This window comes from Balaenoptera acutorostrata, chromosome 17 (assembly GCF_949987535.1).
Source record: "Balaenoptera acutorostrata chromosome 17, mBalAcu1.1, whole genome shotgun sequence".
Lineage (NCBI taxonomy): Eukaryota > Metazoa > Chordata > Mammalia > Artiodactyla > Balaenopteridae > Balaenoptera > Balaenoptera acutorostrata.
In genome coordinates this window covers 60,154,184-60,181,054 of record NC_080080.1, presented here as the reverse complement: position 1 = coordinate 60,181,054, position 26,871 = coordinate 60,154,184, and the positions used below count along the sequence as shown (strand labels likewise).

The 26,871-nt window shown below is 33.7% G+C and overlaps 1 protein-coding gene and 1 pseudogene across 5 annotated transcripts in view; one reads left to right on the top strand and one right to left on the bottom strand.

The window, feature by feature from the left end:
• Window positions 1-26,871, bottom strand: part of IL7 (interleukin 7) — a 50,903-nt gene that overhangs the window by 5,247 nt on the left and 18,785 nt on the right. For 4 of the 5 annotated variants that reach the window (XM_007185083.2, XM_057531982.1, XM_057531985.1 and 1 more), the window contains 2 exons: window positions 1,457-1,537; window positions 243-374 (listed from right to left, as the gene is read on the bottom strand). In XM_007185083.2, the coding sequence (XP_007185145.1) occupies window positions 243-374; window positions 1,457-1,537 (213 nt within the window). The remainder of the gene's footprint in view (window positions 1-242; window positions 375-1,456; window positions 1,538-26,871) is intronic. The other variant, XM_057531983.1, reaches the window with a different exon arrangement.
• LOC103014675 (glyceraldehyde-3-phosphate dehydrogenase-like) overlaps window positions 666-26,871 on the top strand; it is a 127,130-nt pseudogene continuing 100,924 nt past the window's right edge.

Genomic DNA, 26,871 nt, shown 5'->3' with positions numbered 1-26,871 from the left:
TTGACTTACAATGTTGCTTTCATTTATTTTTAGTACCTTTTTAAAAATGATTTCTTTGCCCTAGCCAAGAGATGAATAGGTACTTTACAAGTTGAGGCTTTCCTCTTCTAGAATTGAGTAAATGTATTTCAATTTTCTTATAAGCACTTAGATTTCTATGCTAACAGACTTGATCGTCAGAGAATGATAGTATCTTATCACTGGAGTTGTTTACATTTTTGTTCAAACAGTCCTCAGCTTACCTTGCTGGTGCAGTTCAACAGTGTTAATGTGCCCTGTGAAACTGTTGATAGGTGAAGATTGAAATCATCACTGATATTCATTTTAAGGAATTGCTTCAACTTTCGAGCAGCACGATATAAAAACGAAGCTTCCTATTACAGAAAAAACATCAGAAGGGCTGTGTTTCAAATAAAATATTAAGAAGTGATAGCCTTTCCTAAGGAGCCTAAGGCCAGAACTGTATTGCTAAGTAACACCCCACCTCCACCCCAGTTTTCTTCTATTCCAGTTAATCGCATGACTGAAGAGCCACTAGACTGAAACTGTTTAGCTCCCAGGTGACAGCCTAAAGTGCCTAGAACCCAGTTTAATGATTATCTGACTTTTAAAAGTCTCTTTTCTTTGCTATGTGTGATCTTATTGCTTATGAGTGAACATATAACAAGTTTATTCAATTTTAAACAAGGAAACTAAAGGAGAGGGCTTCTGGAAGCAACAATAGTGAAAGGTATGTGTGATTTTTCTTATTGTTATTATTTTTGCCCTTTTTGAGCTATGGACGAATAGCTGGCAATAAGAAAATAAAGGGCCTATTCACCTAAAACAAGTTTTTCATATATTTAATGTAAGAAATTAAAAAAAAAAAGAATTTATGGATATACTCTTAAATGCCATGAGGTTAACTCAGCTATTGTGAGTTTAAAAAAAGTCTATTGAATAGCACACTAGTTTCTGCAGAAACAGATGACACAAATTTGTGTTGGAAGTTCTGTAGATTGTAATATTATACCAAATAGAAATGGTAGTGGTTTGAAGATAAGCAAATATTGAAAGAAAAAATTTCAAAATGCCTACAACTAAATTACTCCCATTACTTGTGTGTGTGTGTGTGTGTGTGTGTGTGCAAGCAGTCACTCTGACAAGCATTTTCCTGCATAAAAATTTCTGAAATAAGAGATATGTGTCTTTGAATTCAGCAGTTCTTCTAGTATTTTCAAGGTGAAAATGAAATGCTAAAATTAAAAGGAATATTTATCAAATAAGCATAGGGCTATTTATAAAATAAAAGTATAAAAGACCATAGTATAACTTAACATATCAATGGGAATTGTCGGGTTAGAGCCAAAAGACTGTGTTATTAATATAATCAATATAATTAACAGAGATATAAAAAATATAAGCTTCTATGAAATCAAGCTTGAATGACATATAAACTCCAAATAATTATCATTACCTTATTATCATCACATGAATGTTTTTTAAAAAAGTTAGGTTCGTTATTCAGGCAATTGCTATCAAAGTCTATCATGCTGTCCTGTAATAAATATAAAATAATATGGTTAAACTGGGGACCTTTCTAGCATGTAGTAATTATAAAAATAACAATGTTATAATACTTGGTATTTATATGTGCGTTTTAAGGAAAATAACTTTAGTCTGACTTAGCTGACTAGGCAGGAAGAATAGTTGTCTATAGTTGAAGAATAAACAAGTATATACACAAACCCTCACGTATTTAGAGCTTCCCCCAGACTCCATAGGTTAATCTCAGAAATCATTGAGAGAAACTGGCTTTTTTGAGGAAATAAAAGTACCTATTTTAGAAGTTATACTATATAGACAACGTACTATAAATTTTGAAATCATGAAGTTGAGATGCACTTAAGAGGTTATTTGGTCCAATTTCCTGCCACTATCAAACAGCGACAAAGGGAATTTACTTTAGAATTAAGGGAAAGCCTCTTGACAGTAAGTAAAGTTGAAATTCATTCTGCAGCATTTTAAATAATCCAGTTGGGGATGTTTGAGGTAGAATTTTGCTGAGAAAAAAGTGAGATTGAATATGTGCATTGTCATTGTCATGTAAGAGGCGGGAAGGCAGACTGGCACATTCTCATTTTCCTTTTCTAAGGACTGTAGTATTAGAAGGTGGGGATTAGCTGAATCAAGAATGTACTTGACATATTAGGAAGAATTTCCTAAGGATTCAGATTCTTTATGCACAGGATTGGACTAGCTCTGTCCAGCAAACTAGCCATTCCATGCTATCAGAGTTTCTAGAAGGACTTCAATCAATCTTAGCCTATGTGTTGTCAACTAAGGAACAGATAAAAAGTGGAGTAATGGCAGGATGTAATCATGGGCTTCTAATCTTCATCTGCCTCTCAGAAAAATATGCATTACTCTTCTCACCATTGAAAAGCATAAATGGTCTCTGGATTTATCCTGACTTTAAATGTATCTGTTTTACCTATAGGAATTACAGCCTGAACACGTAATCATTCATTTCACCATTCAACACTTACTACAGGCCAATGGGCAAAGTCCTCTGCCAAGCTTGATAGGGGAAAAGAGACAAGAAAACACAGTCCCATTTTCTTATGCCATTTGATGTAAAGGGCAGATGATGCATCCTTGGACACTTGTACATCGCTTCTTATATTTGTAAAAGTATGCTTATGTAAACAGAAGATTTGTTAGTGCCAAACATCCCAGTCATACCGCAAATATCTCAAGTGCAAATAGATATATTTTTCTATAACTATCCTCATGTTGCCATTATACATATTCCTGAAAAGATAGTGGAAAATTAATGTTTGCCTGTTAAATCATTTTCCTATTGACTTGCATTTAACCCTAAGAAGGACAATAAATCATGTATACATTTCTCTCTGATAAAACATGCTTTTCATTTTTGCCATGCCATCCGTCAAAAAAAGAAGATAAATGCGCAGCTAATCTGTATGATGTTTTCCAATTTACCAAAAATATTATATGAACTAGTACCTATTTCTTGGAGCATTTTAACAAATTGCGTGACACACGAATATTTGAAAAGCCATATTGGTTAAGCCATTGCTCCAGGTATTTAACAAAACTCATTTTTGGCAGATACAGAAAGTATGTTTTTATACCAGGTAATTTGTTTGCCAAATGTGTACAGCAGTAGATAAAATTTTCACTTAAAAGGTTCACTTAAAAGGTTGACTCCTATAAAAGTCACAATTATCGTTGACTAGTTGACTTTAGTGCATTTTATGAACAGATTTAACATGAGCATACATAAGTGCCAACTACAGTTGCTTTCTGAAATTGTTTCCATTTAAGCCCTGTGAGAAGGATGGCTCAGACTAAGATATGTAGAATCATGGAGTTGGAAAGAACCTTATATATCCATCTTTTGATTTAACAAATAGTAGAATTACTTTATCAGTAATAGTTTCTTACAGGCATCTTGAAATATTTGAATATTTTGTCATATTTATTATGAATATGAAAGAAACAAGAGACAAGCCAAGATCACATTGACTGTGAACACAGTATTTTCCAGTGTAAAACATTATGTTACATAAGTTGTTCCTAAAATACTTAATGTTCTTTCGATTTGTAGAATTGCATCTTCTTTCATCTTAGCATAGTTTTCTTCTATCTTTGAATTTTTTTCTAATGCATGCACAGCAGCCCCTTACCCAGAAACACTAATTATGTACACAGTTGACTTTCTATTTCACTTTTTTCTTTTATATATTTATCTTTGATTTTTTAAGATTCAATTTTGTGTGGTTTTCTCCAACATGTCTTCCATATGCCTGTTCTAGTGGGGTACTCATGGTCACATGTGCTCTAAGAGAACTAATGTCTATTTACTGCCCATAAATGATTCTCATTGGCAGCTACATAACTGATAGCTGTCTCCTTTCTATTCTCCTTCTATTTTGTAGGTCTGGGCCTGAGGATTGGGGTTTTGATATGAAGAAGAAAGATTCAGTCTCGTGTCTTACTATTCTTTGTAAATGAACTTGGCCCCTACAGAAATATTTTTCATTTCTGATTATCACTATCACAGCACACTCACGGCCCAAAGTCTTATGGCATATAAAGACTCATTTGGAGGACCTTTTGAAAAGTGAAACTTATTTTTAATGAAATCTGTAGCCTGTATGAAAATTAAAAAGGTCTGTATTGTTCTTGGAATCCTATTTCAAATGTTACAAATTTTACCATTAGGTAGCTTACCAGATTATTGTAAGAATTGGTAGTTAATTCCTCGCTTAAATTAAAAGTCATTCATTTATTCTTCAATCAAATACTTGTCGAACATCTACCATGTGCCATATAGTAGTTGAGAGAGAACTGTGATCAAAATCACAGAGGGTTCCTTCCTTCAAGAAATTTACTGTCTGCTGGTAAAGACAGACATCAATCCAATAATCACAATCAAATCTCAAATTAATAATTGTCACGAATAAAAAGTATATGCTACCATAAAGCCTATAAAGAAGGATTTTACTTAGGAACCTCAGTAAAGCCTTCCCTAAGAAAGGAACACTTCAACTGAGATCTGAAGCATGAGTAAACTAAAGAAAAATAAAATAGAGGAGGATTAAAGATGTAGAAAACAGCATGTATGGCTTCGGTTAAGTGGGAGGGAATAATGGCAGATAGGCTGCTGGATGAAAGAGAGCAAGGGAAAGCCAGTACATAGCTGAGAAAGCAAGAGAAATCACCGATTTCATACGAAAGAGATCTGGAGGAAACTAAATTATGCTGGGGCTTAAGGACATGTTAAGGAGCTTTGTCTTGATCCTAAAATCAACAATTAATGACTAAATGCCTTTTTCAAAGATCATATTAATAGCAGCATGGTAAATGGTTTGGAAGGGTTCAAGAAAGTATGTGTGTGAATATTTAGGAGGCTAGTACATAGTGCTTGGGATAATGGTTTATTGGACTTGTTGGTGGGAAAGAATGTAGAGATAGGTGAATAGACTTGAGAAATATTTAGAAAGCAAATATAACATTATTTGAGAGTTAAAGTTAAGGAAGATTGACAGACCAGGGATGATTCCTGGGTTTCTGGTGTGTGCAGCAGGATATACTGTGTTGCCATTCACTGAGATAGGGAATAGTAGTAGAGGTGGTGTGAATAAAATATGTTTGGTTTTAAACAGATGAAGTTTGAGTTGACATTCAGAGATCCAAGAACATACATAAAGAAGCCAGAAAGTTAGAAAACCTGGGGAATAGACTGTTTTAAGAAGGTGGTGTTCCATAATGTACAATGCCAACCGAAAGGTCAAGTAAGTTGTCGTGTACAAAATCTATTCACATAAAGAAAGCAAAATTAAATTAGAAAAACAGCTGAAAATAGATGGTAAAATGAAGTATTAAGCAGATATGATATTTGTTTTGAGATAATATTTATAAGCAAGAGCATATGCTTATAATAAAACATGCTTATAATAAAAATCTTTCAAAAGAAAAAGGTGTTATATATAAGCATATATTCAAATGTATATGCATATGCACAAACATGAACATATGTATAAGACTTGATTAATTAATCTTCATTTAACTTGCTGGGATAATCAATATTCTACTCCTGTAAAACATATTGACTAATGCCCACAGTATACCAAAGACTCCCAACTCCAGTTTCTGATATACTCATGTGTTTTTGCATTCACAATTTGAGTTGCATATTTACTAAGTCAATTCCTTAACACTAAGTTATTATTTAATTAGATCACTTAATTAAAAACTATATAAATCAAAGAATATTAGAATGAAAATACAGTTGTGTGTAGGACTTCCAGTTTCCAGTCTGGGAGGTAAGGAGCTTAGAAGTCACCATTCCATCATAACAACAAGTAAAATGCTGAACAAATGGAAGAATCAGCAACTCTTCTTATATCTGTCAGAGAAGTGAGGTCACGGGGTAAACTGCCTCCCCAAATATTGGAGAAACAGACAGCTGATACAATAATTACAATTTACAGAACCAGAAACCCAGGAGCAGAAACCTCCATGTGAACCAGTGCTGGGATAGAAAAACCTGAACTGTAATTGATGAATTACTGGAAGCTCAGAATGGACAAGTCTTAGAGTTAAAATTCCAAGGGGACCTATCACTGGAGGTCCCCCTTTGCTCACACTTTTTCTGAGCTTTACTTACAGGAGTTCTATGAGGTCCTCACAGTGAATATGAGAAAAATCCCCATGTGCTTCTGGCAGAGAGAGGGAAAAAGCATCGATTTTGAAATATGCCAGAGTGTTATGTTATTCTTAACAAGGCCTCCCCTTAGGAGAACCTAACCTGCTGGAATTTTATCAGAGCCTAACCTATCTGGGGTAAGGGAAATACCAAACTCCAGTCCTTGCTAGACATCCTTTCTCACCTAAGTGGGGAGGTATTGAGAAGCACTGGTAAAGTTTACAGTCCAGGGGCACAGACTCATCAAAAGACTGAGACCTAATCAAAGGACTATAAAAAGCTTCCCATCTCCCCACACCTTATCACTATATTACTAAAAGCCCATTTACCACAGGTTTATTTATGCAGAACATCATGTCCACCTTCCAACAAAAAATTACAAAGAATACTAAAAGGCACAAAACACAATTTGAAGAGACAGAGCAAGTATCAGAACCAGAGATAGATACAGCAGTGATGTTGAAATTATCTGGCTGGGAATTTTTTTAAAAATATTATTATTATGCTATGGCCTTTAATGGGAAAATATGCAGGAAAAAATGGATAATGTAAGCAGAGAGAGGGAAATTCTAAGAAAGAATCAAAAAGAAATGCTAGAGATAAAAAGCACTGTAATAGAATTATGGGCTATTTACTAAATTAGACATGGCTGAGGAAAGAATCTCTGAGCTTGAGCATATGACATAGAACTTCCAAAACTGAAAAGAAAAAAGAAAAAATACCAGGGGGAAAAATCGAACAGAATATCTAAGACTGTGGACAACTACAAAATGTGTAACATATGCATAGCAAGAATATCAGAAGAAAGAGAGAAAGGAACAGAAGCAATATGTGAAGCAATAATGGCTGAGAATTTTTCCCAAATCAATGCCAGACATCAAACCACACATCCAGAAAGCTCACAGAACACCAAGCAGGATAAATGCCCCAAATCATGTACTTAGGCATATCATATTCAAACTTTAGAAAATCAAAGATAAGGAAAACATTTTGAAATAAGCCACGGGGGTCATGGGGGGAAACTTACTTACAAAAAAGCAAAGATAAAAATTGCATCCAATTTCTCTTCTGAAATCATTCAAACAAGAAAAAAGTGAAGTGAAATATTTAAAATGTTGAGAGAAAAAACCCACCAACCTAGAGTTCTGTACCCTGAGAAATTAGCCTTCAAAGGGGAAAAAGAAATAAAGACTTTCTCAAACAAAAATTGAGGTAATTTGTTGCCAGTAGAACTGCCATGAAAGGAATGTTAAAAAAAAGTTCTTTAGAGAGAATAAAAATGATACAGATCAGAAACTCAGAGCTACATAGAAAAAGGAGGAGCATCAGAGAATGAATAAATGAAGAAAAAAATAAAAACTTTTATTTTCTTATTCTGAATTGGTCTAACACTTTGATTAAAATAATAATGGCAACAATGCATTCGACTATATCTAATTTGATTATATATATACATATATACACACATATATATAAAATGCATGCTTATATATAAGTGAAATCAATGAAGCAGTGATATGAGGGACAGGAGGAAAGAAAAAGGGAATTAGGAATATTTTGTTATTTTAAGGTACTTGTACTACTTGTGAAGTGGCACAGAGTTATTTGAAAGTGGAGTTGGATTAATTGCAAATATACATACCAAACTCTAGGGCAACCACTAATAAAAGTTTAAAAAGAAGTATAATTGTTATGCTAAGAAAGGACAGAAATGGAATCATATAAAATGTCACAACCATAAAAGACAAATAAAGTGTGAAGACAAAAATAGGAACAAAGAATAAGAGCAACAAATAGAAAACAGTAAAAAACATATGGTAGATATTGGTCCAACTATATCAATAATCACTTTAAAATGTCAACAGTCTAAATACACCAGTTAAAAGACAGAGATTGTCAGAGTGGGTCAAAAAACACACCTAATTATATATTGTCTATAAAAAACCTACTTTTAATATAAAGACACATATAGATTAAAAGTAAAATGAAGAAATATATACCATGCTAACATTAATGAAATGAAAGCAGGGTAGTTATATTAATTTTAAACAGAGCCAACTTCAGAGCAAGGAAAGTTATCAGAATGAAATGGACAATACATAATGATAATGGAGACAACTGTCCAAGAAGATATGACAATTCTTAATGTGTATGCAGCTAACAACAAAGAGTCTAAATACATGAGGGAAAACTGATAGAATACTAAGAGACATAGATGAATCCACTATTATAGTTGAAAACTTTAATATCTTTCTATCATAAATGGACAGATCCAGCAGGCAGAAAATCAGTAAGGACATAGTTGAACTTGACAGCACAATCAGTTAACTCTATATAGTTGGCATGCATAGACAACTTCATATTTCATCCACCAACAGCAGATTACATAGTTTTCTCAAGAACACATGGAATATTCTCCAAAAGAGAGCAAATTATGGGCCATAAATTGAATCTTAACAAGTTTAAAAGAATAGAAATCATATAATGTCTGCTATTAGATCACAATAGAATCAAATTAGAAATCAATAACAGAAAGACAGCTGGGACATCCCAAAGTATTTGGAGATTAAACAATACACTTTGAAGTTATATGTGGATTGAAGAAGAAATTTCAAGAGAAATTTCAAAATATTTGAAATAAATAAAAATATAACATTGAAATCTGTGGGATTCAGTGAAAGCAGTGCTTAGAGGGAAATGTATAGTATTGACTGCATGTGTGAAATAAGGAAAGTATCTAAAATCAATAATCTAAGCTTCCACTTTAAGAAACTACAAAAGAAGAGAAAATTAAATCCAAAGTAAGCAAAAGATTTAAAAAAAAAGTAATAATAAAAGTTAAAGCAAAGATCAATTAAATTGAAAACAGGATATCAATAAACTCAACAAAACCAAAAACTTCTCCTTTGGAAATATAAATAAAATTGATAAGCCTTAGCCAGATTAACTAAGAAAAAAAAAAAAGACACAAATTTCCTAATATCAAAAATGAAAGAGGGGACATCATTACAGATCCCATGAACATTAACAAGGATAATAGATACTCTAGATGATAATTGATAATCTAGATGAAATTGACCAATTCCTTAAGAGACACAATCTGCCAAAATTTACCAAGAAATAGGCAATCTGAATAGGCCTATATCTATTAAAGCAATTCAATCAATTGTCAGTAAGCTTACAAAACAGAAGCACCAGGCCCAGATGGGTTCACTGATTATTTCTATCAAACTCTTAAGGAAGAAATCATAGCTATTCTCTATAATCTCTTCCAGAAGAGAGAAGCAGAGGGAATACTTCCTATCTTGTTCTATGAGACCAGGCTTACCCTAATACCAAAACCAAATGAAGACAGTACAAGAAAAGAAAACCACAGATCAATATATCTTGTGAAAATAGATGCAAAAATCCTCAACAAAATATAAGAAATTGAACCCAATAATGTATAAAATAATTATACACCATAACCAAGTGATATTTACCCATATATGTAAGACTGGTTCAACATTCAAAAAAATCAAAGAATGTAATCTATCACTTTAAGAGGATAAAGAAGAAAAATCACATGATCAAATTAATAGATGCAGAAAAACCAGTTGACAAAATCCAACATGCATTCATTACAAAAAAAACCCCAAAAAACAAAAAATCCTCTCTGTAAACAAGGACTAGAGGGGAACTTCCCCAGTTTGATAAAGAGCATCTACAAAATCCTATAGCTAATAGCATACTTAATGGTGAGAACCTCAGAACTTTCCTATGATCAGAACAAGGCAAAGATGTCCCTCTCACCATTGCTTATCAACATTGTATGAAAAAACCTAGGTGATTCAATATGACAAGAAAAGGAAAAAAAAAAAGATATACAAATTAGGAAGGATGAAATATAACTGTCTTTTTTAGTAGATGACATTGTAATTTATGCAGACAATCCTAAAGAATCAACAGAAATACAAAACAAAACAAAACAAAAAACCTCCTGGAACTAATAAATAATTATGTGAGGTTGCAGTGTACAAAATTAGACAAAAGTTAATAGTTTTCTTCTATACCAGCAATGAACAAATGGAATTTGAAATTAAAAACACAACACTGTTTAGAGTACTTAGGTATAAATGTAACAAAATATGTACACGATCTTTATGAGGAAAACTACACAACTCTAGTGAAAGATCAAAGGAGACCTAAATAAATGGAAAGATAGTCCATGTTCATGGATTGGAAGACTCAACGTTGTCAAGATGTTATCCCAACTTGACCTATAGATTTATCATAATCTCAAAAATCTCAGCAAGTTATTTTGTGATATCAACAACCTGATTCTAAAACTTATATGGAGAGGCAAGGAGAGGACTTGTTTACTAAGGTTGTTCATACAGACAGGTGGGGAATCAACAGAAGATTAACATTCTATCATTTGATGACTGCATTTTTGATTAGCCTTACATCCACAGTGACTGATTTCTTAAGAACTTAAATGTTTTTAAATATAATTTAATATCAGCCTTCCAGCCAGGGGTGATTTTACCTAGACAAGGTGAATAACGAGATAGGAGTGTAACATTCTCTTGCCACCTAGGGTCCCATAAAGTGGCCCAGCATACATTGAAACCATAGATTCCTGCCTTAGCTATATCAAACCTCAGACATTTTAAAAATGGAGACATAATTGACATATAACATTTGTTTCAGGTGTTCAACAATAATTTGATATTTTTATACATTGCAAAATGATCACCACAATCAGTCTAGTTCGATAAGTTTAGTTAACATCCATCACTACACATAGTTACAATATTTATCTTGTGATGAGAACTTTTGAGGTTTACTCTATTAGCTATTTTCAAAATATACAATACAGTATTATTAACTGTAGTCACTGTGCTGTACATTACATCCCCAAGACATAATTCCCAGTTTTCTGGGATCATTCTGGATTATACCAGAATTACAACCTGTTTGTAGCTCCCCTTGCACTCTTAAAAGTGTTTCAGTTTGGGCAATAACGTATTTTCTCACCCTATTTGTACTATGGTGTTTTGATTTTGGTTTGCATGATATGGTTTTCCTATCTTTTAATTTTTTAAATTATTTTGAACATAAAAATATTTTAATGTCATATATATTGCTTGCTTATCACTATTCAAACAATACTGAGATATATAATGAAAACCTTAAAATTTTTCTCCACTGCCCTCACTAGAATCACCTACCTGAGGTGATTCATAGTAGCAGTTTGATAAGAATACCCTTCTTGCTCAAAAAACCTATGCATATGTGTAATGTACATACATGCATACAAAATTCACATATATACATGCATATATAGGGATTATGAAGGCACTTTCCTTTACCATTTAAAAATATAGGATCATAATATATTCATTACTCTTCAACTTGTTATGTATTATTTTCACTTTATATTATGATCATCATTCTACGTCAAACATATCTAGAACAGCTTTTAAAAATAACTACATAATATTCTATACTAAGTGTATTCCAAGGTTTATTCAACACTTCTCTTATTGATGAAAAAAGTCAATATTTGCTCCAACAAACAATGCTACAATAGACATCTTTGTATGTGTATGTGTGTGTATATATTTGTATGTGTATATTATCTCCTTTTATATTAATGTTTGCATTTTTGTAGAATTGGTTCCCATAATTGAGACTTGCTGAAGGAAATGGTATATTCATTTAAAAATTATTACGTTCAGTAAAAATGATTCATCCTTCCACCAGCAAATAAGGGAACCCATTTTGTCACATCTTTGTCAGCACCAGATGTCATAAGCCTTTCACAATTTTACCAATCCTGATATGTGAAAATTTGTGCCTCATTATAGCTTAAATTTGCATTTCCATGACTACTAGAGAATGAGCATCATTTCATGTTAATTGACAGTTTGCATTGCCTTTTCTATGAATAGCCTGTTCTTAACAATTTTCTTAGGTTGTCTGTCTTTTACTGATCAGTTTCTACATTTTATATAAGGAATTTTTGAAAACTTCCTATGTTTCATTTCAGGTGTATTTCTTACATAATGCATATTTTTTATACAATTGGTTTTAAGTTCAGAGATTAAAATAATTCATATTTATTATCAGATATTCTTTACTATTTCTTTATGCTCCTTTTCATTTGTTTTTTAATTTTGGTATATTGTTGGCTTTAGCATTTATTCTTTTTTATGACTAACTATGCTCTGATATTCAAGAAATGGGGGAGATATTTAATACAGTAATTTAATAGCTAAAATGTTTCCTACTAAATTTTATGCTAAAATTCTAAGGTGAATATACAGTACTATTAATTAACAACTATAAGTTAATTAATCAAAGCTCTGAGGCTACCAAAGTGTGATTATGTTATTTCCAGTCCTTCCTATGACCAAGAGTAACCAAAGTAAAGCAATTCTAATGAAATTTATTGTCATTTTGCTTCTCATTTAATTTACATTCATAAAATAGTATGTTTTATATTGCGTGTCTCCATAGTACATAAACAATAGCAGAAATAGAAAGTTAAGTGCTTTAACAATTAATATTGATGGTCGTTCTGTAGAGAACAGGCCAGGAATAAAAGCAAAAAACACTAGTCCAAAAATAACATTGAAAATGACTATATTATCAAATATAGTGTGTCAAAATAATATAATAAAAGTACCCTCAATATGCTTTTTATGCAGAAAAGTTAGAAAAGAAAATTTGTTAATGTGAATTTCAACTTGTGAAAATACCTCTATAGAATTTCTTTGATAAGGCACAATTATAAAAAAGTCAATCATACAAAATACTATATATAAAATAGATAAACAACAAGATCCTACTATATAGCATAGAGAATATATTCAATATCTCACAATAACCTGTAGTGAAAAAGAATATGAGAAAAATATATATATGTATAATGGAATCGCTTTGCTGTACACCAGAAACTAACACAACACTGTAAATCAACTGTACTTCAATAAAAAAAATTAAAAGCCAATCAGCCAGCAAAATTCATTAGAAACCCTTATAGTGTTATGAATACGAAACAAAGGGGGATACCACGAAAACTAAGATTTAATGAATAAATCTTAGTTTTAAACCCATTCTTTATCTTGTGTAAAATTGTATATGCCTTGCATGTCTTTTCTGGAAGTGAATATATTTGCTATATGTATGGGATGCCTTTCCAGTGTTACCAACACATCTTAGATACATAACTTGATATTTTATTCATTTGTGTTAATCAAGGTGTGGCTAGGTAAGCTTGGGGATAAGAAACAGTGTTCCAGGACTGGTATTATTCAGTAATTGGCAGATTTCCCTAGATATCAATGTTCATGTCAAATAGAAACACTGAATAATTACTGAAACCTGGCAGAATATTCACCTATAGCTGGTGTAGTGCCACAGATCAAGAAGTTGTGCATATCTACTCTGGATGTGTAGGAATGTTATTATGAGACATATATAAAAGTTTCATACAGGGCATCCATTCTCTGTTTCTTCTAAATAGACTGTAGTCCTACATCAGTGCAATGGGAAGAACACTGAAACTGAGGTGTGGATAACTACATCTTAACATTTCCACTATTTATATTAAATAATTTTTCAGCAGTAATGGACTTCAGAGATTATGCAAGCCAAATTTCTAATCTTATGAATTAGAAAAGTCAGGCATAACAGCAGTTAACTGACTTGTCCAAAGTCTCAAAGCCAAAGTGGCAAAGCTGGGACTCTGGCCCAAACATTTTCATTCCAGACCAGTAGACCTATAACACCATGCTGACATATGGTAGCCTCTCCTTGAATTTCCTCATCTGTAAAACTGAGTTCATTGAACTTGAGCAGTAGTTTTCACACAGGATTACCCCAGGTAATCCTGGGGTTCCACAGGATGACTTGGGGGGCCCTTATAAATAGGCATGAGATGATGCATAATAGTCAAGGTTCAGGGCCTCATTGGAGTTCTATGTAGGGGTCATTTGAAAAAAAATTTCATGGATAAATAAAAATTTGAAATTACAGTTATTAATGATTTACTTCTAAGTTCTATAGATGCAAAATCATCATGCATAAGTTTGAAGTTCAATAGAATTTCACCCTGATAAATCAAGCAATTTATAGTCTCCTCTTTTTCTCTCCAGCTGCTGGGGGCTATTTCAGTCCCACTACTCCTTTTGAGAACTTTGCTCTAAGAACTCCATCCACTCACTTAGTATTTACTACTTTTTATTTACTTGTTTCTGGTGCAAGAACTACATTTTATCAGTCTTTAAGTTTTCCATTGTATCTTCATAAAATCAAAAAGTCACTGCTTGATTGACAGTATCAATATTCACACATTCCCAAACTTTCAGAGGACATTCACTGTCATATGTAAACTCTGAATACTGAAACAACCATCTTTCTGAATGTTTCTCATCTCTAATTTATTTTATATGAGCCATATGAATTATCTTTCTAAATCCCAGATCTAATTCTACCATTATGAAATTTAAAAAGCCATCAATGGCTCCCTATTACCTAGTCCTAGAAAATCAAGTTCACATTCCTCAGGTTGCCACACAAGGCCTTCCAAGATCTGATCACAGCCTAACTTCCAAACTTTATACACTCACATCTCAACCAAAGCTCAAGCCACATAGGCCATTGACCGTTAAAGACAACTCCCCAGCTCCCATACTTAATAAGTTTCTGTCTCTAAATATTTTTATCTTTAATATCAGCATTATCCCATTGTGTTGTAATTCTTTATTTAAAAGTTTGTCTTTCCTTCAAAACTGTGATCTTACAGGACTGGGACTTTGTCTCATAGACTGGTCTTTTTTATACTCATGTTCAATATCTAACAGCTTACCAGCAAGGGATTAATTTCCAAAATATACAAACAGCTCATATAGCTTAATATCAAAAAACAAACAACCCAATCAAAAAATGGGCAGAAGATCTAAAAAGACATTTCTCTAAAGAAGACATACAGGTGGCCAACAGGCACATGAAAAGATGCTCAATTTCACTAATTATTAGAGAAATGCAAATCGAAACCACAATGAGGTATCACCTCACAACAGTCAGAATGGCCACCATTAAAAAGTCCACAAATAATAAATGCTGAAGAGAGTGTGGAGAAAAGGGAACCCTCCTATACTGTTGGTGGGAATGTAAATTGGTGTAGCCACTGAGGAGAACAGTATGGAGGCTTCTAAAAAAACTAAAAATAGAACTACCATATGATCCAGCCACTCCTGGGCATGTATCCAGAGAAAACTCTAAATTCGAAAAGATACATGCACCCCAGTGTTCATAGTAGCACTATTTACAATAGCCAAGGCATGGAAGCAACCTAAATGCCCATCAACAGATGAATGGATAAAGAAGATGTAGTATATATATATATATAGAATGGAATATCATTCAGCCATAAAAAAGAATGAAATAATTCCATCTGCAGCAACAGGGATGGACCTAGAGATTATCATATTAAGTGAAGTCAGACAAGAAAAATATCACATGATATCACTTATACGTGGAATCTTTAAAAATGATACAAATGAACTTATTTACAAAACAGAAATATACTCACAGACATAGAAAACAAACTTATGGTTACCAAAGGGGATGGGGGGAAGGGAGGAGAGATAAATTAGGAGTTTGGGATTAACATATACACACTACTATATATAAAATAGATAACCAACAAGGACCTACTGTATAGCACCGGGAACTATACTCAATATCTTGTAATAACCTATAATGGAAAAGAATATGAAAAGGAATGTATGGAGAGATATATATCTATATCTCTATCTATATATGTATAACTGAAAAAAATTAACAACTTGCATGTAATGACTAGAAGACATTTTGTAGATGCATACAAAATTGCGTTAAAACCTGGACTCCAATCTTACTTCCTTAAGACCTACCCATTTTTCAAAATCCTATTAAAATTGTAATTCTCCAGTCACTAGAGTTCTTAGAGAGAGTGCATATCATACATCTTTGAATTGGCAGATTATAATCGGCAGATGCTTAATAAATGCTTAACTGAACTATTAAGGAACAGAAGTTAAGATTTTACAGAGATCTAGAAAAACTCATTGCAAATCTGCCAACGTATGCACAATGATAATTTTAGGAGATTTTAATCACTCATCAGTCTTAAGGTTACTATGCAGTAATGGTTACATATTATGTCATAAGCACGGCAATCAGCAATTAACAAATGTGCCAAATATAAAATTCTAATCACCAGTGCTTGTATACTCTATTCTCTAACTGCCTTACTACTTGCCTGAACTGTATATATCACAGTCCAACTATAGGACTCATAGGATTTTATGAATGAGAGAAAATGAGTGGCCAAGTACTAGACTGAATCTATTTAAAGATTCTGGTGAGCTGAAGTGGGATGGTCACGGGTAGAACAAAGATAGAGATTTACTGAAGAAAAATGTCAAGCAAAGCAATATAACCAAGCATGGTAAACCAAACTATCGTGCGGAGTCACAAAGGAGTGCTTTATTCTGAAAGCAAAACTGTAAACAATGCCTGGTCCAGCAACAATAAGCAAGACATTAGGTAAGTTACATGTGCGTGTATTGGTAGCACATAAACCAAGAGTGGTAAGAAGTCATGAGTATAGCCAATATGGTAAAAACTATAAGTCATGTAATAAATTTTACAATGTCACTCATGTACATTAACATCTTTACACTATAATTTAAAAATGACATTTCAAGTTTTTTATAGAAATATAGTAAAGTATGTGCATTCATTCATTCAGTCAATAACTGTTTTTGAGGGGTCTACTCTGTGCTAGGTAATATTCTAGATGCTGGGGGATAGTGATTAACAAGAGAGTCTCTGCCCTCACAAATAAGAAAATTTCAGATAGTAGCAAGAGGCATGAGGAAAATGAAAGAATATAAGACATTGCAGAGAGAGGAGAGGCCACTCTCATTTCTAGAAGGAAGTGAATTTTATGCTCATCAATTCACCTTTCACCGCAGAGTCTGCATTTTTCTTTTAGTTGGTTGGATTTTGTGGCTACTGTAGTAGTTTTTTTCTTCTTCTTTAAGAAAAGGCTCATGAGTGCTCTGTCCCCTACATTCTGACATGGCTGCATAATTTTCTACCCATGCACTTTATACTTAAGCAATAACTTGGCTAGGTACAAAATTCTTCAAGTCACATTTTATTTCCCTCCGAATTTTGTGGCTATTATTCCATTATCTTTTGTATTTAGGTGTGGAAAATCTGAAGCCACTCTGATCACCGCCCCCTCCCGCCCCAGGATGACATGCCATTTCTACCTGAACGCTTGAATTATTCTTTTATCTTGAAATTCAGTCATGCTACCATGATATAATGTACTGGCAAGCATTTTATATTAATTTTTAAATAGTATATGATATTCCCCTTTGTTAATTCCATTGTTTCAGTCATTTGGAGGAAAATTTTCCCCTGTCACAGATTATTTTACTTTTCCATTTGAGGGTTATCTTTTGTAGGAACATTTATCTATAAATTGCCTTATTACTGTCCCTGGTATTTCTATACCGTTGCCCTGTTGTTTTCATCTGAAATTTACAGTGGCCAACTCTGTGCTAATATTTATTCTCTACTCCTTATCTCATGAAGCTCTTCTCACCTACCAGACAACATTGTCTTTTCTCAGCACTTCTAAATGAGAACATGGTATTGTCTCTTCTATCTGCTCTTATGAAGCCTGGGAACACAGGGTGGATGGATAGGGGTGAGGGTGGTAGTAAAGCAGGGGGATGCAAGAAGGCAAAGTTATGGTCAGTTGTATTGGTGAACAAGGACTGTGCCCCTTTTTTAAGAATTTATTTTTTTAAGTTCATTGTGGGGTTTGATGAGCTGCCTTTCTTGGTGAGAGAGTGGTCACTTGGTCTTCAAGATTTCCTTCCAATTAAGAGTGAAGTGTTTTGCTTTTGACAGAGACTATGATATTCAGGGGTCATCTGCCCACTTCACTTGCCTCTCTCCAGCAGACATGTCCACTGCCTCTCTCCAAGGTGGAGTGCTACTGAGATCTTTTGCAGAATTTTACCCACTTTTGTTACCATCTATATAAGTTTTCTATGACTGCCATAACAAATGTCCGCAAACTGGGTGGCTTAAAACAATAGAAATTTATTCTCTCACAGTTCTGGAAGCCAAAGTTTGAAATCAAAGTGTTGACAGAATTCCATGCCTCTCTCCTAGCTTTAGGAGGCTGCTGGGGTTCCTTAGCTTGTAACTGCCTAACTCCGATTTCTGCCTCTGTCTTCACATGGCCTTTTCCTCTTTGACTCTTTTCCCCTGTTCTTCATTTCCAAGGACGCTTGTCATTGGATTTAGGACCCACCTAATCCAGGACTATCTCATCTGGAGATTCTTAAATTAATTATATCTGAACAGACCCTTTTTCCACATCAGGTCACATTCACAGGTTCTAGGTGCACATATCATTTGGGGTCCCACCACTCAATTCACTACACTACCTATATTATTATTTTTGGAGGGGTGTCATTTTAGGAGATGCTGTTAGTCATGTGGGTTCTTGAAAGATTTTTCTCACTCTCAGGCTGCCAGCTTTCAATGACTTTTTTGCATAAAGTGTCTTTTACTTAGTTTGATTCTCTACTTTATACTTTTGTAAGGTTTTAGGTACCCAATTTTAGCTCATTTTAATGTGCTTCCATCTGTCATCTTACCCTACCAGTATATTTTACTTTATGAATGACAGGGATACATATACCTTTAGACTCTATTGTGTATTCATTAGAATAGTATGTTAAAGTCCATTATGAAGGTCAGAATCTATGTTATATCATTTCTTTGCTGTAATGAGTAGTTTTAAAAGCATGATATGCCATCAAAATAGGTATGACATACTTCAGCAGATTGAGAGTACTCATGATGTCATATCTTTTCAATTTTTCCAATTAAACTAGTTCTATCTCCACTTGCTAAATTTGTAGAAATCTCTTTTTGGTCTCCTGAATTGTCCAAGAATACAGAGTTTGTTCAGTTAGAACAAACTAAGTTTCTTTCCAAATGCCATCTAGAGAAAACAAGATTATCTGATCCATTCACAGCTTTTGGTTTATGCTTTTCCTGTTTTTGTTTTTTGTTTTTTTCAAATTTTTGTTGCAGCTAAAAGGTATCAACACAGAAAACCAGTGTAACATAGTTTGATATTCTTGCTGGTCCAGATACCTGTACAAGCTCCAACGGTGCACAGGTCTGAGTCCCAAATTTATAATTATCTAATTCATACTTATATGCCCAGCATTGTCTCCAAAGAGATCTGCAACGTCAGGGTTCTTGAATCTGAAAGTGATGCCAATCCTTACACTCTTTTCCAGAGTAAACTTTTCCCAACAGATAACTTGAACCTGGCGTTGAGTCCAGGTGACCAGTCAGTATTCCTTCCTTTCTCTCATGATGAATTCACCCTGTCAGTGAATATCAGTCAGGAGCAATTCACTCTTTCATAAAGACTATCATGGGACCTCAAAAAATAAGAGGTTGGGTTCTTAGTCTCATTCTGCCCAGGAAACTATCTATGGAAATGTAATTATTTCCTCCTTAGCAACCAGTTGTGCATAAAAAAGCATATTGGACTTGTAGAATTTACGTCACCATAAAATAAGTATTACTAGTCTTCTTTTATTTTTAATTAATTATTGTATTTTGCATCTTTTGGTAAAAGAAATAAACTGTACTTTCTTTTTAAATTGAAGTATAGTTGATTTACAATGCTGTGTTAGTTTCTGGTGTACAGCAAAGTGATTCATATATATATACCTTATACCTTTTCATAGTCTTTTCCATTATGGTTTATTACAGGATATTGAATATAGTTCCCTGTGCTATGCAGAGGACCTTGTTTACCTAAAAAAAGGACAAAGTTCACATATATCCCCTCCCCTCCATCCACAGTTTCCTCTATTATTGATGTCTTGCATTAGTGGCGGCTTTGTTACAATTCATGAATCAATATTGTTACATTATTATTAACTTAAGTTCATTGTTTACATTTGGGTTCACTCCTTGCGCTGTAAAGTTCTATGGGTGTTGACAAATGTATGCCATGTGTCCACCATGAAAGTGTCATATTGAACAGTTTCACTGCTCTAAAATTCTCCTGTGCAGCACCTATTCTTTCCTTCCTCCCTCCCTTCTCAATCCCTGGAACCGTTAATCTTTTTACTGTCTCCATAGTTTTGTCATTTCTAGAATGTCATATAGTTGGAATCACACAGCAGGTAGCCCTTTAACACTGGATTCTTTTGCACAATATGCATTTGAGATACCACCATGTCCTTCTGTGGCTTGATAGTTCATTTCTTTTTATCACTGATTATATTCCACTGAATGGATATACCACATTTGTTTATCCATTTACCTGTTGAAGGGCATCTTGGTTGTTTCCATTTTTGGCAATTATAAATAAATAAAACCTCTATGAACATTAGCATGACAGTTGGGAAGAATTGACATCTTAACAATAGTGAGTCTTACTATTGATAAATATGGAATATCTATTTACTTAGTTCTTTTTTATTCCTTTCATCAGAGTTTTATTGTTTTACTCATATATATATAGTACTTATTTTGTTATTGTACTTATTTTTACCTGATTACTTCATTTTCATGCTAATGTAAATGGTGTTGTGTTTTTAATTTCAAATGACAATTGTTCATTACTGGTATATAGAAAGCAATAGTCTTTTGTAATTAACCTTGTATCTTGTAACTGTACCTTTCTATAATTGCTTATTAGTTCCAGGAGTTCTTTTGTTGATTCTTTTGGGTTTTTTTTTTTATCAAGACAATCATGTCATCTAGAAACAGAAAACTTTTTTATTTCTTCTGTATGTATTTTACTTCTTTTTCTCATTTAATTAGATTAGCTATATTTCTCAAATGATGTTGATACGAGTGGTGAGAGGGTTACATCATTAACTTGTTCTTAGTCTTAAAGGAAAGCATCTAGTTTCTTACAATTAAGTATGGTGTTGGCTGTAGGTGTTTTGTAAATAAATTCTACCAGGTTGCATAAATTACTCTCTATTCCTAGTTTGCTGCAAGTGTTTATAATGAATCCCTGTTGGATTCTGTAAAATCCTTTTTCTGCATTTATTTACATGATTTTTCTTTTTAGCCTGTTGATGTTATTGATTAATTGATTAAATTAACTGATTTTCAGTTATGGAACCAACCTTGCATACCTGGAATAAATTCCAGTTAGTCATGATGCATAATTAATACACTGTTGGAATTAATTTGCTAATATTTTGTTGAGTTTTTTTCCCACCTATGTTCATGGAAATATTCATCTGGAGATTTCCTACCATGTAATGTCATCATCAGGTTTTGGTATTAGGGTGATGCTGGCCTCATAGAATGAGTTAGTAAATATTCTCTCTGTTTTTACTTCTACAAGAGTTTGTAGAGAGTTGGTATACTTTCTTCCCTAAATGTTTGGTAGAATTCACCAGTGAGACCATCTGAACCTGGAATTTTGTGTTTTGGAAAATTATTAATTGTTGATTCAATTTCTTTAATAAAGAAAATAGACCTATCCAGATCATCTATTTCTTCATGTGTGAGTTTTGGTCACTGTGTCTTTTAAGGAATTGGTTCATTCATCTAAATTATCAAATTTGTGGACATAGAATTGTTCATAATTCATTAGGCAAGGTTCTCTAGAAAAACAGAACCAATAGGGGGTATATACATATACATATATATATATGTGTATATATATATATATATATATATATATATATATATATATATATATATATATAGTAATTAGGTCATGTGATTTGGGGGACTGGGAAGTTCAAAATTCACAGGATAGGTCAGTAGGCTGGCGGTCCAGGGAAGTTGATGTTGGAATCTTGTATCTGAAGGCAATCTGGAGGCAGAATTCCTTCTTCCTTGGGAGAACACAGTCTTTACTCTTACAGTCTTCAAGAGACTGAATGATGTCTTAGTCTGCTCAGGTTGCTATAACAAAATACCACAGACTAGGTGGCTTAAACAATAGATATTTATTTCTCACAGTTCTGGAGGCTGGAGAGTCCAAGATCAAGGTGCCAGTCAAGTTGGTTCCTGGTGAGAATCTTCCTGGCTTGCAGAGGACCATCTTCTCACTATGTCCTCACATGATGGAGAGAGGAAGCTCTGGTGTCTCTTCCACTTCTTATAAGGGCACTAATCCCATCATGAGTATCCTACTTTCATGACCTCATCTAAAATTACCTCTTGAAGTCCCAACCTAATACCATCACAGTTGAGTTTAGGGCTTCAATATATGAATTTTGGGAATAATACAGGCATTTAGTCCATAACAAACGAGGATCATCCACATCATGAAGGTAACTTAACCTGTTTTCTTCATAGTCTATAGATTTAAATGTTAATATCATCTAAAATATACCTTCACAGCAACATATGGGCTGGTGTTTGACCAAGCAACTGATACCATAGCCAAACCAAGTTGACCCATAAAATTAACCATCACAGTAATATTCCTTTATTATTCTTTTAATATCTATGGAATTAGTAGTAATGACCCATCTTATTTCTAATGTTAGTAATTTGTCTTCTTTCTTATTTTCTTGGTGAGCCTGGCTGGAGAGCAGTTTACCAATTTTATTCATCTTTCAAAGAACCAGATATCAGTTTCAATGAGTTTCTCTATTAATTTTTTGTTTTCAATTTGTTCTCTAAATTTTGTTAATGCTTTTCTTCTGATTAATTTAGGTTTTTTTAAAAACATCTTTATTGGAGTATAATTGCTTTACAATGGTGTGTTAGTTTCTGCTTTATAACAAAGTGAATCAGCTATACTTATACATATATTCCCATATCTCCTCCCTCTTGCATCTCTCTCCCATCCTCCCTATCCCACCCCTCTAGGTAGTCACAAAGCACTGAGCTGATGTCCCTGTGCTATGCAGCTGCTTTCCACTAGCTATCTATTTCACATTTGGTAGTGTATATATGTTCATGCCACTCTCTCACTTCATCCCAGCTTACCCTTCCCCCTCCCTGTGTCCTCAAGTCCATTCTCTACGTCTGTGTTTTTATTCCTGTCCTGTCCCTAGGTTCTTCAGAACCATTTTTTTTTATTCCATATATATGTGTTAGCATGTGGTATTTGTTTTTCTCTTTCTGACTTACTTAACTCTGTATGACAGACTTTAGGTCCGTCAACCTCACTACAAATAACTCAATTTCGTTTCTTTTTTATGGCTGAGTAATATTCCATTGTATATATGTGCCACATCTTCTTTATCCATTCATCTGTCAGTGGACACTTAGGTTGCTTCCATGTTCTGGCTATTGTAAATAGAGCTTCAATGAACATTGTGGTACATGACTCTTTTTGAATTATGGTTTTCTCAGGGTATATACCCAGTAGTGGGATTGCTGGGTCGTATGGTAGTTCTATTTTTAGTTTTTTAAGGAACCTCCATAATGTTCTCCATAGTGGCTGTATCAATTTACATTCCCACCAACAGTGCAAGAGTGTTCGCTTTTCTCCACACCCTCTCCAACATTTATTTATTTTTTTATTATTATTTTTTTAACATCTTTATTGGAGTATAATCGCTTTACAATGGTGTGTTAGTTTCTGCTTTATAACAAAGTGAATCAGCTATACATATACATATATTCCCATATCTCCTCCCTCTTGTGTCTCCCTCCCACCCTCCCTATCCCACCCCTCTATGTGGTCACAAAGCACTGAGCTGATCTCCCTGTGCTATGCAGCTGCTTCCCACTAGCTATCTATTTTACATTTGGTAGTGTATATATGTCCATGCCACTCTCTCACTTCGTCCCAGCTTACCCTTCCCCCTCCCCATATCCTCAAGTCCGTTCTCTAGTAGGTCTGCATCTTTATTCCCATCTTGCCCCTAGGTTCTTCATGACCATTTTTTTTTCTTTTTTAGATTCCATATATCTGTGTTAGCATACGGTATTTATTTTTCTCTTTCTGACTTACTTCACTCTGTATGACAGTCTCTAAGTCCATCCACCTCACTACAAATAACTCAATTTCGTTTCTTTTTATGGCTGAGTAATATTCCATGTATATATGTGCCACATCTTCTTTATCCATTCATCTGTTGATGGACACTTAGGTTGCTTCCATGTCCTGGCTATTGTAAATAGAGCTGCAATGAACATTGTGGTACATGACTCTTTTTGAATTATGGTTTTCTCAGCATTTATTGTTTCTAGATTTTTTGATGATGGCCATTCTGACTGGTGTGAGGTGATACCTCATTGTAGTTTTGATTTGCATTTCTCTAATGATTAGTGATGTTGAGCATCCTTTCATGTGTTTGTTGGCAATCTGTATATCTTCTTTGGAGAAATGGCTATGTAGGTCTTCTGCCCATTTTTGGATTGGGTTGTTTGTATTTTTGATATTGAGCTACATGAGCTGCTTGTAAATTTTGGAGAAAAATCCTTTGCCAGTTGCTTCAATTGCAAATATTTTCTCCCATTTTGAGGGTTGTCTTTTCGTCTTGTTAATGGTTTCCTTTGCTGTGCAAAAGCTTTTAAGTTTCATTAGGTCCCATTTGTTTATTTTTGTTTTTATTTCCATTTCTCTAGGAGGTGGGTCAAAAGGATCTTGCTGTGGTTTATGTCGTAGAGTGTTCTGCCTATGTTTTCCTCTAAGAGTTTTATAGTGTCTGGCCTTACATTTAAGTCTTTAATCCATTTTGAGTTTATTTTTGTGTATGGTGTTAGGGAGTGTTCTAATTTCATTCTTTTACATGTAGCTGTCCAGTTTTCCCAGCACCACTTATTGAAGAGGCTGTCTTTTCTCCATTGTATATTCTTGCCTCCTTTATCAAAAATAAGGTGATCATATGTGCGTGGGTTTATCTCTTGGCTTTCTATCCTGTTCCATTGATCTATATTTCTGTTTTTGTGCCAGTACCATACTGTCTTGATTACTGTAGCTTTGTAGTATCATCTGAAATCAGGGAGCCTGATTTCTCCAGCTCCGTTTTTCTTTCTCAAGATTGCTTTGGCTATTCGGGGTCTTTTGCGTTTCCATACAAATTGTGAAAGTTTTTGTTCTGGTTCTGTAAAAAGTGCCATTGGTAGTTTGATAGGGATTGCATTGAACCTGTAGATTGCTTTGGGTAGTAGAGTCATTTTCACAGTATTGATTCTTCTGATCCAAGAACATGGTATATCTCTCCACCTGTTTGTATCATCTTTAATTACTTTCATCAGTGTCTTATAGTTTTCTGCATACAGGTCTTTTGTCTCCCTTGGTAGGTTTATTCCTAGGTATTTTTTTCTTTTCATTGCAATGGTAAATGGGAGTGTTTCCTTAATTTCTCTTTCAGATTTTTCATCATTAGTGTATAGGAAAGCATGTGATCTCTGTGCACTAATTTTGTATCCTGCTACTTTACCAAATTCATTGATTAGCTCTACTAGTTTTCTGGTAGCATCTTTAGGATTCTCTATGTATAGTATCATGTCATCTGCATGATTAATTTAGTTTTAATTTGTTCTGTTTTTTCTATTTTCCTAATATGGAATCTTAGAGAATTAACTTACATCTTTCTTCTTTTCTAATATATGCATTCAATGCTCTAGGCACTGCTTTTACTGTGTTACACACATTTTGTTAATATGTATTTTATTTTCATTTAGTTCAAAATATTTTAAAATTTCTCTTCAGACTTCTTCTTTGATCCATATGTTATCTAAAAGTGTGTTTTTTAATCTCCAAATATTTTGGAATTTGCCATCTATTTTTCTGTTGTTGATTTCTAGTTTAATTACATTTTGGTTTGAGAGCATAGTTTGCATAACTTCTGTTTTTTAAAAACTTGTTAAGGTATATTTTGTGACTCAGAATGTGTTCAACCCATTGAAAATTCCACGTAAACTTGCACAAAGTGTGTATCGTGTAGTTGTTGGATTAATTATTTTACAAATGTCAAGTAGGTCTGGTTAATTTACAGTGTTTTTTAGTTCAATTACATCCTTACTGATTTTCTGTCTGCTGAATCTGTCAATTACTGCTAGAGGAGTGTTGAAATCTCCAATTATAACAGTGGTTTTATCTATTTCTTCTTGCATTTGATCAGTTTTTGCTCCCAAGATTTCAATGCAGTTGTTAGGCACAATCACATTAAGAATTGTTATGTTTTCTTAGAGAATTGACCCCTTTATTATTATGTAATTCCCCTGTTTATTCCTGAGAGTCTTCCTTGCTCTGAAGTCAGCTTTGTCTGAAATGAATATAGCTACTTCAGCTTTCTTTGATTAAGGTTAACATGACATATCATTCTCCATCTTTTCACTTTTAATCTTTATGTGTCTTTATATTTAAAGTGGGTTTCTTGTAGACAACATATAATTGGGTCTCATTTTTTTATCCACTCAGAGAGTCTCTGTCTTTTAACTGGTGTATTTTTATTTCATTTTTGCAACTTTAAAAGGTCATTAATTTTTAATTTTTTAAGGACCCTCCATACTGTTCTCCATAGTGGCTGTATCAGTTTACATTCCCACCAACAGTGCAAGAGGGTTCCCTTTTCTCCACACCCTCTCCAGCATTCATTGTTTGTAGATTTTTTGATGGT